The 25,591-nt window shown below is 47.9% G+C and overlaps 1 protein-coding gene across 2 annotated transcripts in view; it reads left to right on the forward strand.

Annotated features, from left to right (window-relative positions):
- Positions 1-4,106: 4,106 nt before the first annotated feature.
- shtn2 (shootin 2) overlaps positions 4,107-25,591 on the forward strand; it is a 69,064-nt gene continuing 47,579 nt past the window's right edge. Inside the window, exons 1-3 of one of the 2 annotated variants that reach the window (XM_072580398.1) lie at positions 4,107-4,197; positions 9,136-9,179; positions 21,085-21,151. In XM_072580398.1, coding sequence (XP_072436499.1) covers positions 4,140-4,197; positions 9,136-9,179; positions 21,085-21,151 — 169 coding nt within the window. In that variant the 5' untranslated portion in view covers positions 4,107-4,139. The remainder of the gene's footprint in view (positions 4,198-9,135; positions 9,180-21,084; positions 21,152-25,591) is intronic. The other variant, XM_072580407.1, reaches the window with a different exon arrangement.

Consider the following 25,591-nt stretch of genomic DNA (forward strand, 5'->3'; position numbering starts at 1 on the left):
TGTGGCATCAAGGAGCCCTGGCAAACCTGGAATCAATAGGTTTCAGAGGCAAACTCTCAGCTGGTTGGAGTCATATCGGACACATAGGGAGATGGTTGTGGTTGCTGGAGGTCAGTCATCTCAGCTCCAGGACAACTCTGCAGGAGTTCCTCAGGATTCTAGGCCCAACCATCTTCAGCTGCTTCATCAATGACCTACTCACCATCATAGGGTCAGACGTGAGAGTTATTTTCTTTGGAGCAGAGGAGCCTTAATCACAGAATCCCTACAGTGCAGAGGGAGGTCATTTGGCCCACTGATTCTGCACTGACTCTACAAAGACCACCAAGCCTCCTCCCCTATCCCCACAACCTGACATTTAACGCGATCAATTCACCCTAGCCTACACATCCCTGCACACTGTGGGCAATTTAGCATGGCCCATCCACCTGACCTGCACATCTTAGGACTGTGGGAGGAAACCGGAGCACCCAGAGGAAACCCTCGCAGACACGAGGAGAATGTGCAAACTCCACACAGTCAGTCGCCCGAGGATGGAATCGAACCCGGGCCCTTGGAGCTGTGAGGCAGCAGTGCTAACCACTGAGCCACTATGCTGCCCATAAGTAATAAAATTATTAGAAAATTATGAGGGGTATAATTGTGGTAGATAAGAAGAAACTTTACCCCATTGGGAGCGGGTTCAATGGCAGGGAGGGGTGTGGGGTGTAGCACAGGTTTAAGGGAAGGAACAGAAGGTTTAGAGGGGATGAGAAGAATGCTTTGGTTGGATTCCGGAACTCATTATCTATTTCTCTCTGGGAACAGTGTAATTTTACACTGTGTTATCTCTCTGTCTGTGGGAACAGTGTAATTTCACACTGTGCTATCTCTCTGTCTGTGGGAACAGTGTAATTTCACACTGTGCTATCTCTCTGTCTGGGAACAGTGTAATTTCACACTGTGCTATCTCTCTGTCTGTGGGAACAGTGTAATTTCACACTGTGCTATCTCTCTGTCTGTGGGAACAGTGTAATTTCATACTGTGTTATCTCTCTGTCTGTGGGAACAGTGTAATTTCACACTGTGTTATCTTTGTCTGTGGGAACAGTGTAATTTTACACTGTGTTATCTCTCTGTCTGTGGGAACAGTGTAATTTCACACTGTGTTAGCCCTCTGTCTGTGGGAACACTGTAATTTCACACTGTGTTATCTCTGTCTGTGGGAACAGTGTAATTTCATACTGTGTTATCTCTCTGTCTGTGGGAACAGTGTAATTTCACACTGTGTTAGCCCTCTGTCTGTGGGAACAGTGTAATTTTACACTGTGTTATCTCTCTGTCTGTGGGAACAGTGTAATTTCACACTGTGTTATCTCTCTGTCTGTGGGAACAGTGTAATTTCACACTGTGTTATCTTTGTCTGTGGGAACAGTGTAATTTTACACTGTGTTAGCCCTCTGTCTGTGGGAACAGTGTAATTTTACACTGTGTTATCTCTCTGTCTGTGGGAACAGTGTAATTTCACACTGTGTTAGCCCTCTGTCTGTGGGAACAGTGTAATTTCACACTGTGTTAGCCCTCTGTCTGTGGGAACACTGTAATTTCACACTGTGTTATCTCTGTCTGTGGGAACAGTGTAATTTCATACTGTGTTATCTCTCTGTCTGTGGGAACAGTGTAATTTCACACTGTGTTAGCCCTCTGTCTGTGGGAACAGTGTAATTTTACACTGTGTTATCTCTCTGTCTGTGGGAACAGTGTAATTTCACACTGTGTTATCTCTCTGTCTGTGGGAACAGTGTAATTTTACACTGTGTTATCTCTCTGTCTGTGGGAACAGTGTAATTTTACACTGTGTTAGCCCTCTGTCTGTGGGAACAGTGTAATTTTACACTGTGTTATCTCTCTGTCTGTGGGAACAGTGTAATTTCACACTGTGTTAGCCCTCTGTCTGTGGGAACAGTGTAATTTTACACTGTGTTATCTTTGTCTGTGGGAACAGTATAATTTCACACTGTGTTAGCCCTCTGTCTGTGGGAACAGTGTAATATCACACTGTGTTATCTTTGTCTGTGGGAACAGTGTAATTTCACACTGTGTTATCTTTGTCTGTGGGAACAGTGTAATTTCACACTGTGTTATCTCTCTGTCTGTGGGAACAGTGTAATTTCAGACTGTGTTAGCCCTCTGTGGGAACAGTGTAATTTCACACTGTGTTATCTTTGTCTGTGGGAACAGTGTAATTTTACACTGTGTTAGCCCTCTGTCTGTGGGAACAGTGTAATTTCACACTGTGTTATCTCTCTGTCTGTGGGAACAGTGTAATTTCACACTGTGTTAGCCCTCTGTCTGTGGGAACAGTGTAATTTCACACTGTGTTATCTTTGTCTGTGGGAACAGTGTAATTTTACACTGTGTTAGCCCTCTGTCTGTGGGAACAGTGTAATTTCACACTGTGTTATCTCTCTGTCTGTGCGAACAGTGTAATTTCATACTGTGTTAGCCCTCTGTCTGTGGGAACAGTGTAATATCACACTGTGTTATCTTTGTCTGTGGGAACAGTGTAATTTTACACTGTGTTAGCCCTCTGTCTGTGGGAACAGTGTAATTTTACACTGTGTTATCTCTCTGTCTGTGGGAACAGTGTAATTTCACACTGTGTTACCTCTCTGTCTATGGGAACAGTGTAATTTCACACTGTGTTATCTCTCTGTCTGTGGGAACAGTGTAATTTCACACTGTGTTATCTCTCTGTCTGTGGGAACAGTGTAATTTCACACTGTGTTAGCCCTCTGTCTGTGGGAACAGTGTAATTTCACACTGTGTTATCTCTCTGTCTGTGGGAACAGTGTAATTTCACACTGTGTTACCTCTCTGTCTATGGGAACAGTGTAATTTCACACTGTGTTATCTCTCTGTCTGTGGGAACAGTGTAATTTTACACTGTGTTATCTCTCTGTCTGTGGGAACAGTGTAATTTCACACTGTGTTATCTCTCTGTCTGTGGGAACAGTGTAATTTCTCACTGTGTTATCTCTCTGTCTGTGGGAACAGTGTAATTTCACACTGTGTTAGCCCTCTGTCTGCGGGAACAGTGTAATTTCACACTGTGTTATCTCTGTCTGTGGGAGTGTGTAATTTGAGAGTGTGTTATCCCTGTCTGTGGGAACAGTGTAATTTCACACTGTGTTATCTCTGTCTGTGGGAACAGTGTAATTTCACACTGTGTTATCTCTCTGTCTGTGGGAACAGTATAATTTCACACTGTGTTAGCCCTCTGTCTGTGGGAACAGTGTAAATTCACACTGTGTTATCTCTCTGTCTGTGGGCACAGTGTAATTTCACACTGTGTTATCCCTCTGTCTGCGGGAACCGTGTAATTTCACACTGTGTTATCTCTGTCTGTGGGATAGTGTAATTTCAGAATGTGTTATCCCTCTGTCTGTGGGAACAGTGTAATTTCACACTGTGTTATCTCTGTCTTTGGAACAGTGTAATTTCACACTGTGTTATCCCTCTGTCTGTGGGAACAGTGTAATTTCACACTGTGTTAGCCCTCTGTCTGTGGGAACAGTGTAATTTCACACTGTGTTAGCCTGTGTTAGTCTGTGGGAACAGTGTTATTTCACACTCTGTTATCTCTGTCTGCGGGACAGTGTAATTTCACACTGTGTTATCTCTGTCTGCGGGACAGTGTAATTTCACACTCTGTTATCTCTGTCTGTGGGAACAGTGTAATTTCACACTGTGTTAGCCTGTGTTAGTCTGTGGGAACAGTGTTATTTCACACTCTGTTATCTCTGTCTGCGGGACAATGTAATTTCACACTGTGTTATCTCTGTCTGCGGGACAATGTAATTTCACACTGTGTTATCTCTGTCTGTGGGAACAGTGTAATTTCACACTGTGTTACCTCTCACTAGGAGTAGTGTACGTGTCTCTCTGGGCACAGTGTAATTAAACATTTATCTGCATCTGTCTTTCTCTGTCTCTGAGCTGTGTAGTTCCTCTGTCCTCCTTTCTTTCTGTCAGAATTGGTGACCGCTTAATTTATAAATTCCTACTTTCACTTCCTTGAAATTTGCATGCTGCTAACTGTTACTTGTGTGACCCAGCCGCCTCAGTCCCTTTTCCAGATTTTGTTTGACAGGGCTGCCATGGAGAGCGTTGGTTGTGGTTGGATTATAGAGCATGCCAATTCACTCCGACTCTCAGGTACCTGTACACTGTTTTACCTCTCTCTCAGGGATTGGACAGAAACAGCGCTGGGTTACTGTGGAAGATTGAGACTTATCTCTCTTTCTGAGGATGATTCCTACACACACTCGCTGCTCTGCTGCTGATTGTGAGAGTGTTCCAGCATTGTCTCAAGTCTGTTCGGAGAGGCCCTTGCTGATAAGTTAAGTCTGATTTATGTCCTGGTTCTGCAAGGCCAGGCCTGTCACTGTCTGAATAGTGTAAGGACCCACTCTAACTCCTGAACTTAACAGGACAGCGCCAGACAGAGTCAGCACAGGCATATGAAAGAGCAGTCATGCTTGATAAAACCATTGCAGTTTATAGAGGAGCTTTAAATCAGCGAGAGGAAAATTATTGGAGTCGGATTTACTGAACAGAAATATATTTATCTGGGATAATCAGCATGGTTTTGTTCAGGGGAAGTCTTGTCTCACGAATTTGATGGTGTTTTTTTTAAGGAAGTGATGAAGGTGACTGATGAGAGATTGCCGGTATGAATATTGTCTACACCGACTAACTAAAGAATTTGACAAGGTCCGTCATGGCAGGCTGATACATAAAGTGAAGTCACATGGGATCTGTGGTGAGCTGGCAAGGTAGATAAAGAACTGGCTTTGTCCCAGATGGCAGAGGGGAGTTTATCCGACTGGAGATCTGTGACCAGCGGTGTTCCATTGGGATTGGCGCTGGAACCCCTGCCGTTCGTCATATTTATAAGTGATTCAGATGAAACTGTAGGTGGTTTGATTAGTAAGTTTGTGGTTGACACAAAAGTAGAGTTGTAAACAGTGAGGAGGTTTGTCAAGGGTCATAACAGGGTATGCATCAGTTGGAAAATTGGGTGGATAAATGGCAGATGGAGTTTAATCTGGGCAAGAGTGAAGTAATGCATTTTGGGAGATCAAATACGAGAGGAAAGTACACAGTAAATGGAGAACCCTTTGGAACGTAGTTATACAGAGGGATCTTGGGGTACGAGTCCAGAGCTCCCAAAAAGCGACAACACAAGTGGATAGGGTGGTAAAGATGGCATGCTTGCCTTCATTGATCAGGGCATTAAGTATAAAAGTTGGCATGTTATGTTGCAGCTATACAAGACTCTAATAAGGCCACTTTAGAGTATTGGGTACAGTTCTGGTCATTGCACTAAAGGAAAGATGTTGATTGGATTTGATTTATTATAGTCGCATGCACCTAAGTACAGTCAAAAGTTTTGTTTTGTGAGCAGTGTAGGCAGATCATAGCAAACAAGGACTATGATCTATGTTGGGCTGGGGTGGACAAAGTTAAAAATCACGCAACACCAGGTTATAGTCCAACAGGTTTATTTGGAAGTACAAGTCCCAAATAAACCTGTTGGACTATATCCTGGTGTTGTGTGATTTTTAACATTATTGGAGGCTAGACAGTCTAATACAGGGTGGGAAGAAGTTGGTCCTGAACCTGCTGGAGAGTATGTTCAGGTTTCTGTACCTCCTGCCTGATGGAAGAGGGTGTAAGAGATCATTACCGGGGTGGGAGGGGTCTTTGATGATGTTGGCAGCGTTTCCACGGCAGCGAGCCATGTAAATGGAGCCCATGGATGGAAGGTTGGCTTCCGTGATGGTCTGGGCTGTGCACACCACCTTCTGTAGTTTCCTACGGTCCTGGGCAGAGCAGTTACCGTACCGGGCTGATATACACCCGGACAGTATGGTCTCAGTGGTGTATCTGTAGAAGTTGGTGAGGGCCCTTATGGACATAATTTCCTGAGGTGCCCGAGGAAGAATTGGAATTGGAGGCTTAGTGAGGGCGCAGTAGAGGTTTGTTGCCTGGACTGGAGTGTATTAGCTATAAGGAGAGGTTGGATAAACTTGGATTGTTTTTGTTAGAGCGTCAAAGGCTGAGGGGCAACCTGAGAGAAGTATATACAGAGGCATACAGTCTTTTCCCCAGGGTGGGAATGTCAAATAATAGGGGGCATAGGTTTAAGGTGAGAGGGGGAAAGTTTAAAGGAGATACGTCAGGTAGGTTATTTACAGAGAGGGTGGTAGGTACTACTGTCAGCGGAGGTCTTTTAGCAAGTAATATGGACTTTTAAAAGACAATTTAGTAATAGCTATGCCATTGGTTTGTAGGCAGAGTTGAAGCCCATGGAACAATAAGGAGAGTGGCATCATGTTTCTGAAGTCGAGTGAGTGACATGACATAATCAGCAGTGAGCAACAAAATTAAATATAACATACTGGGAATACTTAGCAAGTGTGAAGAAAGAGAGAGAGAGAGAGAGAGTTCTTGTTTTAGTATGTGCCCTTCGGTCAGATCTGATCAAAAGTACTGAGAGTGATTATTCAGACCAAAGGAGGAAGCAATAATGTGGGGTTTCCCAGGGCTCAGGATATGGACTCCTGCTTTGCTTGATCCCTATTTAGCAAATAATCTGCTCACTGATGCCCAGTCTGTATTCTGCCACTCAGCTCCTGATCTCATTACAGCATTGGTTCAAACATGGATGAGAGAACTGAATTCCAGAGGGGAGGGGAGAGTGACGCAGGTTCAAGGTGTGAGGTGGGTGTGGGGAAGTTTATAAGAGATCTATGAAGCAGTTTTTTACACAAAGGGTGGTGCGTGTCTGGGGCGTGATGCCAGAGGAGGTGGTAGAAGCAGCATTCAGGAAAGACCTGGACCAATACACGGATAGGAAGGGAATAGGGAGATACGGATCCTGTGAGGGAAGACAGTTTTTAGTGTGGAAGGGCAAAATGTGTCAGCACAGGCTTGGAGGGCCGAATGGCCTGTTCCACTGCTGTATTGTTCTTTCTTTGTTCTTGGAGGTGTGAGTGACAGTCCCGGTCACCCAGGCCACTGAGTGTGGCATCAAGGAGCCCAGGCAAAACTGGCATCAATGGGTAGGGGAGGGGGAAAACTCTCCGCTGATTGCAATCATCACTGGCATATTGGAAGATGGCTGGAGGTCAATTAACTCATCTCCAAAATGCAAGACCTTAGCAATATTCAGATTTGATTAATAAATTGTCAGATCACCCCGTCCACCCAAATGCCAGGAAATGACCATCTCCAATAATAGACATTCTGAAGGGTCCTGCCCGACTCTCCTGTTCCCCTGATGCTGCTTGACCTGCTGCGCTTTTTCCAATGTCACACTTTATCGAATCTAACTACCAGCCCCTTGAGATTCAATGGTTTCCGTGCTGTAGCGCTCTGTGACTGTGTGACTCTGACCTGCCCTTGTCCTGAAAGTATTAACATGGCCAAGAGAGTTGAGTTTCTGGTCAATGGGAAACTCCAGGATGTTGATCATACTTCTTGTTCCTTAACGCTTGAAAAACAAAGTGAAAACATTGCGTTGCTCAACACATTTACGGGAATGTTCTGCACCAGCTTGTTCCTTTTCTTCAGCTTCCTCCTGACACGTGGCTCCCTCAGTAACTGTAAATCATGCTGGGCCCACAGCCTAAGGCCTGAGGATGGAGCACAGGGCCTATCTGCAGGCTGACAATGAGCTCCTAACAAGGCAGGAGTTTACTCATTTAGGAAACCGTTCGGACAACGTCACTCTGCGACGTTCACTCTCCTGTCAGCATCCAATTAGGCACTGTGTCTCAGCAGACAGTGCTCCCCCCTTGAACCAGAAAGAGTTAAGCCCCACTTCAGAGACATATGCTGGGTTTCTGGAATGATGGGTTTTGAGGGATATGGGCCGGGTGCTGGCAGGTGGGACTGGATTGGGTTGGGATATCTGGTCGGCATGGACGGGTTAGACCAAAGGATCTGTTTCCGTGCTGTACATCTGGATGACTCCACGACTCTATGACTCCAGAGGGAATTTGTTTTATAGGTTTACAGGACTTTGGGTGTCACTGGCTGGGCCCAGTATTTATTGCCTGTCCCTAGTTGCCCCTTGAGAAGGTGGGGGTGAGCTGCCTTCTTGAACCGCTGTAGTCCATGTGCTGTGGGTTGACCCACAATGCCCTGAGGGAGGGAATTCCAGGATTCTGACCCAGTGACAGTGAAGGAACGGTGATATATTTCCAAGTCAGGATGGTGAGTGGCTTGGAGGGGAACCTGCAGGGGGTGGTGTTCCCATGTACCTGCTGCCCTTATCCTTCTGGATGGAGGAGGTCGTGGGTTTGGAAGGTACTGTCTGAGGATCTTTGGTGAATTTCTGCGTGCATCTTGTAGATAGTACACCCTGCTGTTACCGAGTATTGGTAGTGGAGGGACGGGATCTTTGTAGACGTGGTGCTGGGCTGCTTTGTCCTGGATGGTGTCAAGTTTCTTGAGTGTTGTTGGAGCTGCCCCCATCCAGGCAAGCGGGGAGTATTCCATCACCCTCCTGACTTGTGCCTTGCAGATGGTGGACAGGCTTTGGGGAGTCAGGAGGTGATAGACATTCAATAAAGCGTGACATTGGAAAAAGCACAGCAGGTCCAACCCGTCCAGGCAGACCAGATATCCCAACCTAATCTAGTCCCATTTGCCAGCATTTGGCCCATATCCCTCTAAACTCTTCCAATTCATGTACCCATCCAGATGCCTTTTAAATGTTGTAATTGTACCAGCCTTCACCACTTCCTCTGGCAGCTCATTCCATACACGTACCACCCTCTGTGTGAAAAGGTTGCCCCTTAGGTCTCTTTTATATCTTTCCCCTCTCACCCTAAACCTATGCCCCCTAGTTCTGGACTCCCCCACCCTGGAGAAAAGACCTTATCTACTTACCCTATCCATGCCTCTCATGATTTTATAAACCTCGATAAGGTCGTGAAGGTGGTGAGAGGTCAGAAAGCACCAACTGATTGGACCATTAGCTATAAGCATTGAGACAGGTATGATGGACAGAATGGCCTCCTCCAGTGCAGTGTGATTCTCTGATTCTCTGTTTTAATCTGTTTCTATGTGCCGCCACTGAAGAGAGTGATCAGCACCTTCACAGTCTCCTGATGGATGATGGAGAGGTGAGTTAACAGGGGATCAGGAATGTGGGAAAAGTTGCCCTGAATGGAAATGGAATGATTTAACGCACTCAGCCACTTGTGTGTTTCTGCCTTTGAAAGTACCACTAATGTCCCAGTCTGCAGGGCAGTGCAGTTGTGTTGACATCACTCCAGCTAGTACACATTAGCAAACACAGGCCATTCACCCCCATTATCTCTGTGTCTGCTATCTAGTCAATCCCACTCCCCAACACTTTCTCTAAAATCCTGCCAAGCTTTCTCGTTAACGTTCCTTTTCCCAATTACTGATGCAGGCTTTTCCACTACCCTTCCACGTATTGAATCACAGATCAAGGTAAACGGAACTTCACTTCCCACTCCCCGCATTTGAGAATTTCAATTCTTGCTTTGCTAAATTTGGAGATTAAAAGGATTGTTTCAGTAAAAGTACTCCTGAAGTTGTAGATTATCCATCGGCTCCAACCTCATGTTCTTGAGCGAAAGAATTTTATTACATCGGTACCTAGTCTGGAGGTTACCCGTGACTGTATTCCCAAAGCTCTCTATCAGCAGGCTTCCCACTTCCCACCAGGCCCAGTCTCACCTGGAGGTCTCTGTGTGATGACCAGCCTTCTGATGTTTTGCTCCTTGGGCTTTCTGGGTATAACTGGGACCGAGCCGGAGGTCTAGCATGGAGGACAACACAGGCCTCAGGCCTACTCAGGTGTATGGATTGTTCGCTACACCTCTGATGGCCCCTGAACTGGGCTAGCAGTGATTCCAAACTAAAATGACAAGGTGAGGCCTTGAAATCAGGCCATTTCCTCATATTCCTCGGGAACGTGACAGGTGCAGGCATGAAAAAAAATAGATCAAACCAGGTAATAAACAGAGACGACGCTGGAGGAACTCAGCAGCTCTGAGGCTGTGAAGACACCACGTGAATGATTCCAGTCCAGAGTCAAAGGAAATAAAGTAGCATTCGGAAATGGAGGTCCTCCATTCTCCAAGGTACAGACGCGGTGGGAATAGTGTCATTCACAAGGATTACTGACACAATGAGCTTCCAATAAGCACAAGGTTAGGACAGGAGTGAGCCTCTCAGGTTAAGGAGGCTCCAGATGTGGTCTCCTCTACATTGGGGAGACTGGACGCCTCCTAGCAGAGCGCTTTAGGGAACATCTCTGGGACATCCGCACCGATTTACCCCACCGCCCCGTGGCCCAACATTTCAACTCACCCTCCCACTCTGCTGATGACATGCAGGTCCTGGGCCTCCTCCACCACCACCCGACGCCTGGAGGAAGAACGCCTCATCTTCCGTTTCGGAACACTTCAACCCCAGGGTATCAAATGTGGATTTCACCAGTTTCTTCATTTCCCCTCCCCCCACCTTACCCCAGTTCCAACCTTCAATCTCAGCACCGCCCTCATGACCTGTCCTACCTGCCAGTCTCCCTTCCCACCTATCTGCGCCACCCTCCCCTCTGACCTATCACTGTAAGTAATCTAATCTATCACCTCCATCCCCATCCTCATTCACCGATTGTACTCTTGGCTACCTTCTCCCCAGCCCCAGCCCCACCCCACCCCATTTATCTCTCCACCCTGGAGGCTTCCTGCCTCTATTCCTGATGAAGGGCTTTTGCCCGAAACGTCGATTTTCCTACTCCTCGGATGTGCCTGAGCTGCTGTGCTTTTCCAGCACCGCTCTAATCTAAACCCCAATACATATCGCCCATGTGTGGTTTCAATCCCTCAGTTTGCCCCTGTTCATGTGTCTATCAAAATATGCTTTAAAATGTTGCTCATGTACCTGCTTCAATCTCCACCACTGACAGTGCACTCCTGGCACCCATCACCCTCTGGGTGAAAAACATTGCCCACACTTCTCTCGTAAACTGTCCCCCTCTCACCGTAAATCTGTGCCCTCTTGTAGTTGATGTTTCCACCCTGGGAAAAGCCTCTGACGATCCATCCTATCTATGCCTCTGATAATTTCGTAGACCTCTATCTGGTCACCCCTCAGCCTCTGTTTTTCCAGTTAAAACAATCCGAGTTTATCCAATCTCTCCTCATAACCAAATCATCCAGACCAGGCAACGTTCTGGTAAAACCTCTCTGCCCCCACTCCAAAGTCTCCATATCCTTCTGGTAACGACACGATCAGAACTGGGTGCAATATTCCAAATGTGGCCGAACTAAAGTTTTATACAGCTGTAACATAGCTTGCCGACCGTTATATTCGATGCCCCACCTGATGAATACAAGCGTGCTGCATTCCTCTTGAACACCTTATCCAACTATGTTTTCACTTTCAGGGATCTGTGGACCTGTGCATCCTGATCCCTTTATGTCTCAGAGTTCTGCCAATTATTAATCACACAACACCAGGTTATAGTCCAACAGGTTTAATTGGAAGCACACTAGCTTTCGGAGCGTCGCTCCTTCATCAGGTGGTAGTGGAGGGCTCAATCCTAACACAGAATTTATAGCAAAAATTTACAGTGTGATATAACTGAAATTATACATTGAAAAATTGATTGTCTGTTAAGCCTTTCATCTGTTAGAATACAGTGATAGTTTCACTTCTTTCATGTGTAAATCACAAAACCTTTTTTTAAACGTTGCATTCTCAGGTTAGCTGTTAACAATGTGTGTGTGTGTGTGTGTGTGTGTAGTGAGTGCAGAGTGTCTTAAGTCTGTGAGGGGGTGCACGTGTGAGTGTGGGAGTGTGTGTGTCTGTAAGGGTGTGTGTGGGTGTCTGTGTGCGCGTGTATGTGTGTACCCGTGTCTGTGTGTATGTGAGAGTGTGTGTGTGTAGGAGTGTCTGTGTCTGTGTGTGTGTGTGTGTGTGGATCACCTGTAATGTGACATGAATCCAAGGTCCCAGTTGAGGCCCTCCCTATGGGTACCGAACTTAGCTATCAGCTTCTGCTCGGCCACTTTTCACTGCTGCCTGTCCCGAAGTCCACCTTGGAGGATGGTCACCCGAAGGTCCGAGGCTGAATGTCCTGGACCACTGAAGTGTTCTCCAACTGGGAGGGAACCCTCCTGTCTGTTGATTGTTGTGCGGTGCCCATTCATCCGTTGTCGTAGCCTTTGCTCGGTTTCCCCAATGTACCATGCCTCCGGGCATCCTTGCCTGCAACGTATAAGATAGACAACATTGGCTGAGTCACATGAGTACCTGCCATGTACAAGGTGGGAGGTGTTCCCACACATAATGGTGGTATCTATGTCCACACTCTGACACGTCTTGCAGCGTCCATCGTGACAGGGTTGTATGGCGTTGTCCTGAGAGCCGGGCAGTTTGCTACGAACAACAATCTGTTTGAGGTTTGGCAATTGTTTAAAGGCAAGTAGTGGAGGTGTGGGGAAGGTCTTGGTGAGGTGCTCATCCTCATTGATAATGTGTTACAGGTCACGAAGAACATGGTGTAATTTTTCAGCCCCTGGGAAGTACTGAACAGCAAAGGGTACCCTGTCAGTTGCAGCACATGTCTGTCTCCTGAGGAGGTCATTACGGTTCCTTGCTGTGGCACGTCGGAACTGGCGGTCGATGAGTTGAGCATCGTACCCTGTTCTTGTGAGGGCATCCTTGAGTACCTGCAGGTGTCCGTCACGTTCCTCCTCATCCGAGCAGATCCGGTGTATGTGTAGGGCCTGTCCATAGGGGATGGCTGTTTTAATATGTTTTGGGTGGAAGCTGGAGAAGTGTAGCATTGTGACGTTGTCTGTGGGTTTGCGGTAGAGTGTGGTGCTGAGGTGTCCGTCCTTGATGGAGATGCACGTATCAAAGAATGAGACAGACAGTCGAGAGTAGTCCATGGTGAGTTTGATGGTGGGATGAAACTTGTTGATGTCACTGTGTAGTTTTATCAGTGACTCCTTGCCGTGGGTCCAGAGGAAGAAAATGTCGTCAATGTACCTGGTGTACAATGTTGGTTGGAGATCCTGCACAGAGAAGAAGTCTTGTTCGAACCTGTGCATAAAAATGTTCGCATATTGGTGTGCTAATTTGGTCCCCATGGCTGTCCCGTGTGTCTGGATGAAGAACTGGTTGTCAAAGGTGAAGACATTATGATCGAGGATAAAGCGGATGAGTTGTAGGATGGTGTTTGGAGACTGGCAGTTGTTGGTGTTGAGCACTGAGGCTGTTGCCGCGATGCCATCCTTGTGGGGGATGCTGGTGTAGAGTGCGGAAACGTCCATTGTGACGAGGAATGTTCCCGGTTCGACTGGTCCATGGGTGCTGAGCTTCTGTAAGAAATCCGTAGTGTCGCGACTGAAGCTGGAGATCCCCGGTACAATAGGTTTCAAGATGCCTTCCACATAGCCGGAGAGATTCTCACATAGGGTCCCATTGCCCGACACGATGGGACGTCCAGGTGTGTTGGCTTTGTGTACCTTTGGAAGGCAGAGAAGTACGTGGGATGAGGGCGCGTAGGAAACTCTGAAGGACTGGATCCAAAGTTCTGATCAGTGTGTTTAATTCTCAGGTGTGTTCTTTGGTCGGATCAGCTGGTAGTTGCCTGTAGTGTTCCTGGTTGTTCAGTTGTCGGTACACTTCCTTGCAGTAATCTGTTCTATTCTGAATGACAACGGCTCCTCCTTTATCTCCTGGTTTGATGACAATGTTGTGATTGGTTTTGAGAGCCTGATGGCTCCAAATCATGACTGCCAATTATTGTATAACTTGCACCTGAATTTGATCTTCTAAAATGCATCACCTCACATTTGTTTGGATTAAACTCCACCTGATATTTCTCTGTCCAAAATCAACAATTTATCTATATCCCACTGTATCCTTTGACAATCCTCCTCACTATCTGCAACTCCACCAATTTTGGTGCCATCCGCAAACTTACTAACCAGACCACCTACATTTTCCTCCAGATCATTTATATATATTACAAACCACAAAGATCCCAGCACTGATCCCTACGGAAACCACTTGTGACTGATCTCCATTCTGAAAAGCACCTTTTTACTGCTACTCTACTTTCTATGACGAAGCCGGCTCTGGATCCATCTAGTCAAGATTAGAGTGGTGCTGGAAAAGCACAGCAGGTTAGGCAGCATCCGAGGAGCAGGAAAATCGATGTTTCTCACACTGAAACAGGTTTCTAACTCCCCAAAGTCTCACACCGAAGCCTCATTCCTGATGAAGGGCTTTTGACCGAAACATTGATTGTCCTGCTCTTCGGATGCTGCCTGACCTGCTGTGCTTTTCCAGCACCACTCTAATTTTGACCCTGATCTGCAGTCCTCACTTTCGTCTCTGGATCTGTCGAGCCGGCTCATCCCTTTTTGTACCAGGCTGCCAAGGGGTACCTTATCAAACACTTAATTAAAGTCCCTGTAGACAACATCCACTGCCCTTCCCTCATCAATCAATCATTCTTGTCACCCCCTCAAAAAACTCCAGCAAGTTGGTGAGACATGGCCTTCCCTGTGCAAACCCACCCCGGCTATTACTTCCAAATGTGAATAAATCCTGTCTCTAGTATCTTCTCCAACAGCTTCCCCACCTTGGCGACAAGTTCACTAGCCAATAATCACCTGGATTAGTTAAGGAATTAGAATACTGTTTCAGGTCCATTGAACCTTTTCTTAAACTGGTTTATTTGTTTATATTTACCATTTTCTAATTCCTGAACAACCACATCGAAACAGGTCATTAATTCCCTAACTCTCTCAATGAAAATCAAATTTCTACTTCCCTAACTCTCACACTGAAACACGTTTCTAATTCCCTAACCCTCACACTGAAACACGTTTCTAATTCCCTAACCCTCACACTGAAACAGGTTTCTAATTCCCTAACTGTCACACTGAATCACAGGTTTCCATTTCCCTAATTCACACACTGAAACAGGTTTCTAGTTCCCTCAATTTCACTGAATCACAGGTATCTAATTCCCTACTCTCACACTGAAACACAGGTTTCTAATTCCTTAACTCTCAGAGTTCTAATTCCCTAACTCCCATGCTGTGATCTCTTCTCTAATCATAAACGCCACTCCCCCTCCTGTCTTCCCTCCCCCCTCCAGCCTTCCTTTCGCATCTGTATCCAGGAACATTCAGCTGCCAGTCCTGTCCCTCCCTCAGCCATGTTACTGTAATAGCAATGATATCCCAGCCCCACCTTCCTATCATACCCTGAGTCCATCTGCCTTACCTGTGGGACAGCACAGTAGCCCAGTGGTTAGCACAGCTGCCTCACAGCACCAGGTTCCCAGGTTCAATTCTCGTCTTGGGTGACTGTCTGTGTGGAGTTAGCACGTTCTCCCCGTGTCTGCGTGGGTTTCCTCCGGGTGCTCCGGTTTCCTCCCACAGTCCAAAGAGGTGCAGGTCAGGTGAATTGTTTGTGCTAAATTGCCCATAGTGTTAGGTGCATTAGTCAGAGGGAAATGGGTCTGGGTTGGTTACTCTTCGGAGGGTCGGTGTGGACTTGTTGGGCCCACTGTGTGAAAAGGTTGCCCCTTAGGTCTCTTTTATATCTTTCCCTTCTCACCCTAAACTTATGCCCTCTAGTTCTGGACTCCCCGACCCCTGGGAAAACACTTTGTCTATTTATCCTATCCATGCCCCTCATGATTTTGTAAACCTCTATAAGGTCACCCCTCAGCCTCCGACGCTCCAGGGAAAACAGCCCCAGCCTATTCAGCCTCTCCCCGTAGCTCAGATCCTCCAACCCTGGCAACATCCTTGTAAATCTTTTCTGAATCCTTTCAAGTTTCACAACATCTTTCCGATAGGAAGGAGACCAGAATTGCACACAATTTTCCAAGGTCCCATCGTAATCTGAGGTAACCCTCTTCGCTGTCCACTACACCTCCAATTTTGGTGTCATCTGCAAACTTACTAACTGTACCTCTTATGCTCACATCTAAATCATTTATGTAAATGATGAAAAGTAGTGGACCCAGCACTGATCCTTGTGGCACTCCACTGGTCACAGGCCTCCAGTCTGAAAAACAACCCTCCACCACCACCCTCTGTCTTCTACCTTTAAGCCAGTTCTGTATCCAAATGGCTAGTTCTCCCTGTATTCCTTGAGATCTAACCTTGCTAATCAGTCTCCCATGGGGAACCTTGTCGAACACCTTACTGAAGTCCAAATAGATCACATCTACTGCTCTGCCCTCATCAATCTTCTCTGTTACTTAGAATGTATCTGCAAAGAAACAAAAATCCTGGATCATTCCATAGATTTATATTTATACATATATACATATATATGTGTGTGTTTGTGTGTGTGTGTGTGTGTGTGTGTGTGTGTGTGTGTGTGTGTGTGTGTGGTGTGGGTGTGAGTGTGTCTGTTTTATATCTTTCCCATCTCACCCTAAACCTATGCCCTCTGGTTGTGGACTCCCCCACCCCTGGGAAAAGAGCTTCCTCTATGTACCCTATCCATGACCTTTATGATTTTATAAACCTCTGTAAGGCCACCCCTCAGTGAGTGGGAGAGAAAGAGACAGCGTGTATGTGTGTTTGTGTGTGAATGTGAGTGTGAGTGTGTGTGTGGGAATGCGTGCTTGTGTCTGTGTGTATGTGTATGTGTGTGGGTATGTCTCTGTGTGTAAGAGTATGGGTGCCCATCTGTGTGTGTGTGTGTTTTTTATGTGTCTGTATTTGGGTGCGTGTATGTCTGTGTGTGTGTCTGTGTTTGTGTATGTGTGAGTGTGTCTGTCTGTTTGTGTGTGTGTATGTGTGAGTATGGTTTTGTGTGTCTGTGTGGTTTTGAATGTGTGGGTATGTCTATGTGTGAGTTTCTATGTGCGAGTCAGTGTGTATGTGTGAGTATGTGAGTGTCTGTGTGCTTGTGTGTTTCTGTGTGTGTGTCTCTGTGCATGAGTCTCTGTGTGTGTGTGTCTGTGCGTGTGTGACTGTGTGTGTGTCTGTGTGTGTTTCTGTTTGTGTGTGTGTCTGTGTGTGTTTCTGTGTGTGTATCTGTGTGGGTTTGTGTGTGGGTTTCTGTGCATGTGTCTGTGTGTGTTTCTTGTGCGTGTCTGTGTGTGTGTCTGTGTGTGTTTCTATGGTGTGTGTTTCTGTGTGTGTCTGAGTGCGTATGTTTCTGTATGTGTGTTTCTGTGTATGTGTGTCTGTGAGTATTTCTGAGCATGTGTCTGTGTGTGTTTGTGTGTGTGGGGGTCCCTGTGTGTGTGTATGTGTGTATTGGTGTACGTGTGTCGGTGAGTGTTTCTGTGCGTGTGTGTCTGTGTGTGTGTTTCTGAGCATGAGTCTGTGTGTGTCTGTGTGTGTGTCTGTGTGCATGTCTGTGTGTGTCTGTGTGCGTGTCTGTGTGTGTTTCTGTGTGTGCCTGTGTGCGTGTCTGTGTGCGTGTTTCTGTGTGTGTTTCTGTGTGAGTTTGTGTGTGTGTTCCTGTGCATGTGTGTGTGTGTCTGTGTGTATCTCTGTTCATGCATGTCTGTGTGTGTTTCTGTGCGTGTCTGGGTGTGTTTGTGTGTGTGTGTTTCTGTGTGTGTGTGTCTGTGCGTGTTTGTGTGTGTGTCTGTGTGTGTTTCTGTCCGTGTGTGTCTGTGTGTGTTTTTGTGCGTGTCTGTGTGCGTGTTTCTGTGTGTGTTTCTGTGCGAGTTTGTGTGTGTGTTCCTGTGCATGTGTGTGTGTGTCTGTGTGTGTCTCTGTTCATGCATGTCTGTGTGTGTTTCTGTGCGTGTCTGGGTGTGTTTGTGTGTGTGTGTTTCTGTGTGTGTGTGTCTGTGTGTGTTTGTGTGTGTGTCTGTGTGTGTTTCTGTCCGTGTGTGTCTGTGTGTGTTTTTGTGCGTGTCTGTGTGCGTGTTTCTGTGTGTGTTTCTGTGTGAGTTTGTGTGTGTGTTCCTGTGCATGTGTGTGTGTGTCTGTGTGTGTCTCTGTTCATGCATGTCTGTGTGTGTTTCTGTGCGTGTCTGGGTGTGTTTGTGTGTGTGTGTTTCTGTGTGTGTGTGTCTGTGTGTGTTTGTGTGTGTTTCTGTCCGTGTGTATCTGTGTATGTTTTTGTGCGTGTCTGTGTGCGTGTTTCTGTGTGTGTTTCTGTGTGAGTTTGTGTGTGTGTTCCTGTGCATGTGTGTGTGTGTCTGTGTGTGTCTCTGTTCATGCATGTCTGTGTGTGTTTCTGTGCGTGTCTGGGTGTGTTTGTGTGTGTGTCTGTGTGTGTGTTTCTGTGCGTGTGTGTCTGTGTATATCTGTCTGTGTCTGTGTGTATTTGTGTGTGTGTTTCTGTGTGTGTGTCTCTGTTCATGTGTGTCTCTGTGTGTTTCTGTGCGTGTCTGGGTGTGGTGTGTTTGTGTGTGTGTCTGTGTCTGTGTGTGTATGTGTGAGTATGTGTGAGTGCCTGTGTGCTAGTCTGTGTGTGTGTTTGTGTGTCTGTGTGCTCGTGTGTATGTGTGTGTTTCTGTGTGTATTTGTATGTGTGTCTGTGTGTGTGTCTGTGTGTGTGTGTGTGTGTGAGAGAGAGAGAGAGAGAGAGAGTGTATGAGTATGTAGCACATAGTAGCAGGAGTGATACAGAGATTACCACCCTCAAGGTCCTACTTTCCAACCTCCTGCCTAACTCCCCATATTCACTCTTCAGGACCACAGCCCCATCGTTGGTGCCAATGTGTACAATAACCTCTGGCTACTCACACTGTCCTTTGACTCGCACAGTAACCACCCCAAGACATCCTGGACCCTGGAACCAGGGAGGCTTCACCCCACCCTGGAGTCTCACTCACAGCCACAGAAATGCCTGCCTGATTAGACAGCCCCCTGTCATAATTGCTCACTTGGACTTTACCAGACCCTGCTTCACAGCAGAGACAGTCAGGGGTACCAGAGAGCTGGCATCTGTTGTTATTTTCCCCGAAGAGGCAAAAAAAATGAAAAGACTGCAGGAGCTGGAAATCAGAAACAAAAACTGAAACTACTGGAAACACTCAGCAGGTATGGCAGAGTCTGTGGAGAGACATTTCTGTATTCATTTCATCTCCACCGATCTGCTCACACCCACCCCCACTCCCACCCTCACACCCCCTACACCCACCCCCACCCTCCCGCTCCTCCAACCCCACTCTGCCGTCCCCACCCCCACTCACAAACCGTCCTGCACCCTGACCCCTCCTATACCCCCACCCCAACCTTTATCCACCTTCACTCCCACGCCCACCCCAGCCCCACTCCCTGCACACCCGAACATCTCATCTACTGGGTCTGTTGCTATTGATGTGGTCTCCTCTACACGAGGGAGACAGGACGCTAATGTGCGGATCATTTCAGAGAACATCTCTGGGACACTCACACCAAACAACGTCACCACCCTCTGGCTGGGCACTTTAACGCCCCCCCACCCTGGCCCATAACACCTCCACCACCCTCTGTCTCCTACCTCTGAGCCAGTTCTGTGTCTAAGTAGCTAGTTCTCCCTGTTTTCCACGTGATCTAACCTTGCTAACCAGTCTCCCATGAGGAACCTTGTCGAACGCCTTACTGAAGTCCACATACAGAGGAACCACGATTATCCGATGGACAGGAGTGGGGAGTATTTCATTCTGTTAATCGAATGCCAGTAATCGATGTCGGATAACATAATTAGCCAAGTATCGGGACCTTACGATCTTGTTTGGACAATCTGAAATTCGGTTAATCGAACGCTGGACAATCGAGGTTCCTCTGTAGATTACATCCATCGCTCTGTCCTCATCAATCCTCTTTGTTACTTCTTCAAAAAGCTCCATTAAGTTAGTGAAACACTAACTGGAATGAAATTCCCACACAAACTTTTGCTTCATTGGTAAACAGACGATTTGGTACAACACTGGAGTTAGGAACAAAAGGCCTTATGTTTAATCTCTCTGTGCCCAGCTGAGCTGGGGTGGGGATAAGATCAGCAATACAGTGGCACCCATTGGAAAGGATATCAGACAAGTGTAGATATCAGGCAAGGAGCAAATTGAATTGAATTGAATTTATTGTCATGTGTACCGAGGCACAGTGAAAAGCTTTGTCACTCTCTGACTCTCCGAACTGAGTAGGCCCAGACAAAACTATCACCCAGTGCCTTCAGGAGAAAACACGGGAAGGAAGAAATGAATGTGGAACAATAAATCTCCGGGATATAACAGCTCAAAAGATTCTAAAATCCCCCAGTTTGTTGAGCAATTAATCTTTTTCCTCCCCCTTTATAACTTTGGCATGTCTTCCTTACATAGAATCAGTTAACCTTCTGTCAGTAACATCCATCAGCTTTTCAATTTTCAGTAATTAGCGCTGGACATAACTCCCAGAAATCACATGGTGGAAACCATTTTTAACCAGCATATCGAGATCCACATAGTTCGTTATTAAAAATAGACTTTCTCAGTACGGAGTTTGAGAGGAAGGAGCATTAATGACTGAGTCAGATATTAGGGGTGGGTTTTCGATTAGATTACCTACAGTGTGGAAACAGGCCCTTCGGCCCAACAAGTCCATACCGACCCGCCGAAGCGTAACCTACTCAGACCCATTCCCCTACACCTAACACTACGGGCAATTTAGCATGGCCAATTCACCTGACCTGCACATTTTTGTGGGAGGAAACCCACGCAGACACGGGGAGAATGTGCAAACTCCACACAGTCAGTCGCCTGAGTTGGGAATTGAACCCGGGTCTCTGGCGCTGTGAGGCAGCAGTGCTAACCACTGTGCCACCGTGCCGCCCACTAACATCCTTTTGTTGAGAAGGATTAAGATAGGTTCTTGATGAGTAAGGGGGGGGGGGGGCAAGGGTTACGGGGAGAAGGCAGGAGAATGATCTTGAGAAACGTATCAGCCATGATCGAATGATGGAGCAGAATCGATGGGCTGAACGGCCTAATTTTGTTCCTGTAGCTTATGGATTTATGGACAGAATCATTGTGAGGATCGAAAAAGCAATTTTATTTGCGATTTTCTTTTTCAGGATGAGTACAGAACCCAGCCCTTGGAGATGAATGAGTCAGAGATGGTGAGGAAGGAGCTGGAACAGAGTGAGTTTCTGATCTTGATGTTAGAAACGCCACGTCTGTGTCAGGAACTTGTGACGTTTTCAGTCATTAATGGGGGGGGGGGGGGGGGCGGATATCGTGTCTTTGTGTGACCCTGTCCACCAGCTGCTGAGGGTAAACGTGGAGGTGCAGACGGTGATGAAGAAGGGAAATGATATATTGGCCTTGATAGAGAGAGGGTTCGAATACAGGAACAGTTCTACAGGCCCTGATGAAGGGCTTTTGCCCGAAACATCGATTCTCCTGCTCCTTGGATGCTGCCTGACCTGCTGTGCGTTTCCAGCACCGCACTCTGGAGCAATCCAACAGAGCCTTAGTGAGACCACACCTGGAGTATTGTGTGCAGGTTTGGTGTCTTTATCTGAGGAAAGACATTCTGGTTCGGGAGGTTCCCCAAGGTTTACCAGACCGAACCCGGAGTTGGCAGGACTGATGTATGAACAGAGACTGGATTGGTTAGGATTATATTCACTGGAGTGGGGGGATCTCATAGAATGCTATAACATTCTAACAGGAATAGACCGGGGAAATGGACGATGTTCCTGGTGACTGGGGAGTCCAGAACCAGGGGGTCACGGTCTAAGGACAGAGGGTTGGCCATTTCGGATTGAGCTGAGGAGAAATGTCTTCACCCTGCGCGTGGTGAAAGCAGTTGAAGCCAAAACATGAGATGTTTCCAAGAAGGAGTTAGGTTTGTTTTGCAGGCTAAAGGAATCAAAGGGTGTGAGGAAAAAAACGGGAACAGGGGACCGAGGTGGATGATCAGCCATGATGGTAATGAATGGTGGAGCAGGCTCGAAGGGCCGAATGGCCTACTGCTGCTCCTAGTCTCTATGTTTCAGTGGCTGTGGACTCAGAGCTTCTCAGCAAAAGGCCATTCCTCTGGAAGTGGCTCGGCAGAAACGCTGAAGAGTGAGCCCTTCCTCAGTTTTCTGTCTGATGAGATGAGATGATGTCTTGGGTTAAATCCCTCTCGGTTTAGCTCAGAACCGGCCGTACTTCCCTCAGATGAAGGCTGGGGAGTGGGGGGAGGGGGGGGGGCGATGCTGAGAAACTGGCCTCTCCTGGTCTCTGGGCCTTCAGCTCTGCTCTGCTCGTCCAACGCCCACCCAAACGGTCACCCTCCAGAGGCCACAGCAGCTGGTCACTGTCCCAGTTAGCTGTGGTGATGACCAATCACATTACACCTCACTGGCAGGTGACCAAGAGGCTGTGAGCCAATCGCCATTAAACCGTGTGGGTAGACATTATTAGCATCACCCTGAGGAGATGCTGGTGGCACTCAGACCCTCTGAGTTGGTGACACAGACATTGTCAGTAACCAGGAAAGAGCAGGTAAAAGCAATGACTGCAGATGCTGGAAACCAGATTCTGGATTAGTGGTGCTGGAAGAGCACAGCAGTTCAGGCAGCCTCCAAGGAGCAGGAAAATCGACGTTTCAGGCAAAAGCCCTTCATCAGGAATAAAGGCAGAGAGCCTGAAGCATGGAGAGAGAAATGAGAGGGGGGTGGGGGTGGGGAGAAAGTAGCACAGAGTACAATAGGTGAGTGAGGGTGGAGATGAAGGTCGGGGGCGGGGGGAGGGTGGAGTGGATAGGTGGAAAGGAAGATAGGCAGGTAGGCCAAGTCATGGGGACAGTGCTGAGCTGGATGTTTGGAACTGGGGTGAGGTGGGGGAAGGGGAAATGAGGAAACTGGTGAAGTCTGGTGGTGAGGTAGCGGTGATGAAGGAGGCGCAGGACCTCCATGTCCTTGGCAGAGTGGGAGGGGGAGTTGAAATGTTGGGCCATGGGGCGGTGTGGTTGATTGGTGCGGGTGTCCCGGAGATGTTCCCTAAAGCGCTCTGCTAGGAGGCGCCCAGTCTCCCCAATGTAGAGGAGACCGCATCGGGAGCAACGGATACAATAAATGATATTAGTGGATGTGCAGATAAAACTTTGATGGATGTGGAAGGCTCCTTTAGGGCCTTGGATAGAGGGGAGGGAGGAGGTGTGGGCGCAGGTTTTACAGTTCCTGCGGTAGCTGGGGAAGGTGCCAGGATGGGAGGGTGGGTTGTAGGGGGGTGTGGACCTGACCAGGTAGTCACAGAGGGAACAGTCTCTGTGGAAGGCGGAAAGGGGTGGGGAGGGAAATATATCCCTGGTAGTGGGGTCTTTTTGGAGGTGGCGGAAATGTCGGCGGATGATTTGGTTTATGCGAAGGTTTGTAGGGTGGAAGGTGAGCACCAGGGGCGTTCTGTCCTTGTTACGGTTGGAGGGGTGGGGTCTGAGGGCGGAGGTGCGGGATGTGGACGAAATGCGTTGGAGGGCATCTTTAACATGGTGGGAAGGGAAATTGCGGTCTCTAAAGAAGGAGGCCATCTGGTGTGTTCTGTGGTGGAACTGGTCCTCCTGGGAGCAGATACTGTGGAGGCGGAGGAACTGGGAATACGGGATGGAATTTTTGCAGGAGGTAGGGTGGGAAGAGGTGTAATCCAGGTAGCTGTGGGAGTCGGTGGGTTTGTAAAAAATGTCAGTGTCAAGTCGGTCTTTATTAATGGAGATGGAGAGGTCCAGGAAGGGGAGGGAGGTGTCAGAGATGGTCCAGGTAAATTTAAGGTCAGGGTGGAATGTGTTGGTGAAGTTGAAGAATTGCTCATCCTCCTCGCGGGAGCACGAGGTAGCGCCAATGCAGTCATCAATGTAGCGGAGGAAGAGGTGGGGAGTGGTGCCGGTGTAATTACGGAAGATCAACTGTTCTTCGTAGCCAACAAAGAGACAGGCATAGCTGGGGCCCATACGTGCGCCCATGGCTACCCCTTTGGTCTGGAGGAAGTGGGAGGATTTGAAGGAGAAATTGTTAAGGGTGAGGACCAGTTCGGCCAAACGATTGAGAGTGTCGGTGGAAGGGTATTGTTGGGGACGTCGGGAGAGGAAGAAACGGAGGGCTTGGAGGCCCTGGTCATGGCGGATGGAGGTGTAGAGGGATTGGATATCCATAGTGAAGATGAGGTGTTGGGGGCCGGGGAAACGGAAGTCTTGGAGGAGGTGGAGGGTGTGGGTGGTGTCTCGAACGTATGTGGGGAGTTCCTGGACTAGGGGGGATAGGACAGTGTCGAGGTAGGTAGCGATGAGTTCAGTGGGGCAGGAGCATGCTGAGACAATGGGTTGGCCAGGGTGGTCAGGCTTGTGGATCTTGGGAAGCAGGTAGAACCGGGCAGTGGGGGGTTCCCGGACTATGAGTTTGGAAGCTGTGGGTGGGAGATCTCCTGAGGTGATGAGGTTTTGTATGGTTTGGGAGATGATGGTTTGGTGATGGGGGTGGGGTCATGGTCGAGGGGGCAGTAGGAAGAGGTGTCCTTGAGTTTACGTTTGGCTTCAGCGGTGTAGAGGTCAGTGCGCCAGACTACCACTGCGCCCCCTTTATCCGCTGGTGAGGTTGTGATTGGAGGGCTGCGCGTTGTGAGGGTGAGAGGTTGGAGTGGGGGAGGGGGGTAGACAGGTTGAGGTGGTTAATGTCCCGGCGGCAGTTGGAAATGAAGAGGTTGAGGGCAGGTAATAGGCCAGCGCGGGGTGTCCAGGTGGATGCAGTGTGTTGGAGGTGGGCGAAGGGGTCCTCGGAAGGTGGGCGGGAGTCCTGATTGGATGGCACCCAGCAGAGCACTTTAGGGAACATCTCTGGGACACCCGCACCAATCAACCACACCGCCCTGTGGCCCAACATCTCAACTCCCCCTCCCACTCTGCCGAGGACATGGAGGTCCTGGGCCTCCTTCACCGCCGCTCCCTCACCACCAGACGCCTGGAGGAAGAACGCCTCATCTTCCGCCTCGGAACACTTCAACCCCAGGGCATCAATGTGGACTTCACCAGTTTCCTCATTTCCCCTTCCCCCACCTCACCCCAGTTCCAAATTTCCAGCTCAGCACTGTCCCCATGACTTGTCCTACCTGCCTATTTTCCTTTCCACCTATCCACTCTGACCTATCACCTTCATCCCCACCCCCACTCACCTATTGTACTCTATACTACTTTCATCCCACCCCACCCCCCTCTCATTTATCTCTCCACCCTGCAGACACCCTGCCTCTATTCCTGATGAAGGACTTTTACCCAAAACGTCAATTTTCCTGCTCCTCGGATGCTGCCTGAACTGCTGTGCTTTTCCAGCACCACTCTAATCCAGAACCAGGAAAGAGCAGTAAATGCCAGCCTTGTCAATCTGAGAGTGGGCAGAAAGAAAATTCAAAATACCTTAATCACTCCTCAACCTTTACCCAGCCTGGTCGTAACACAGTAATCCATAGACCCAGCTTCTGGGGAATGGATTCAAATCTTGCTATGGTATGGGATGAAACCTGAACTCGATAAAAAGCTAGTTTAATGTTGAAAAATCCCATCTGGTTCACCAATGTCCTTCAGGGAAGGAAACTGCCATCCTTACC

Source organism: Chiloscyllium punctatum, chromosome 1, assembly GCF_047496795.1.
Source record: "Chiloscyllium punctatum isolate Juve2018m chromosome 1, sChiPun1.3, whole genome shotgun sequence".
Taxonomy (NCBI): domain Eukaryota; kingdom Metazoa; phylum Chordata; class Chondrichthyes; order Orectolobiformes; family Hemiscylliidae; genus Chiloscyllium; species Chiloscyllium punctatum.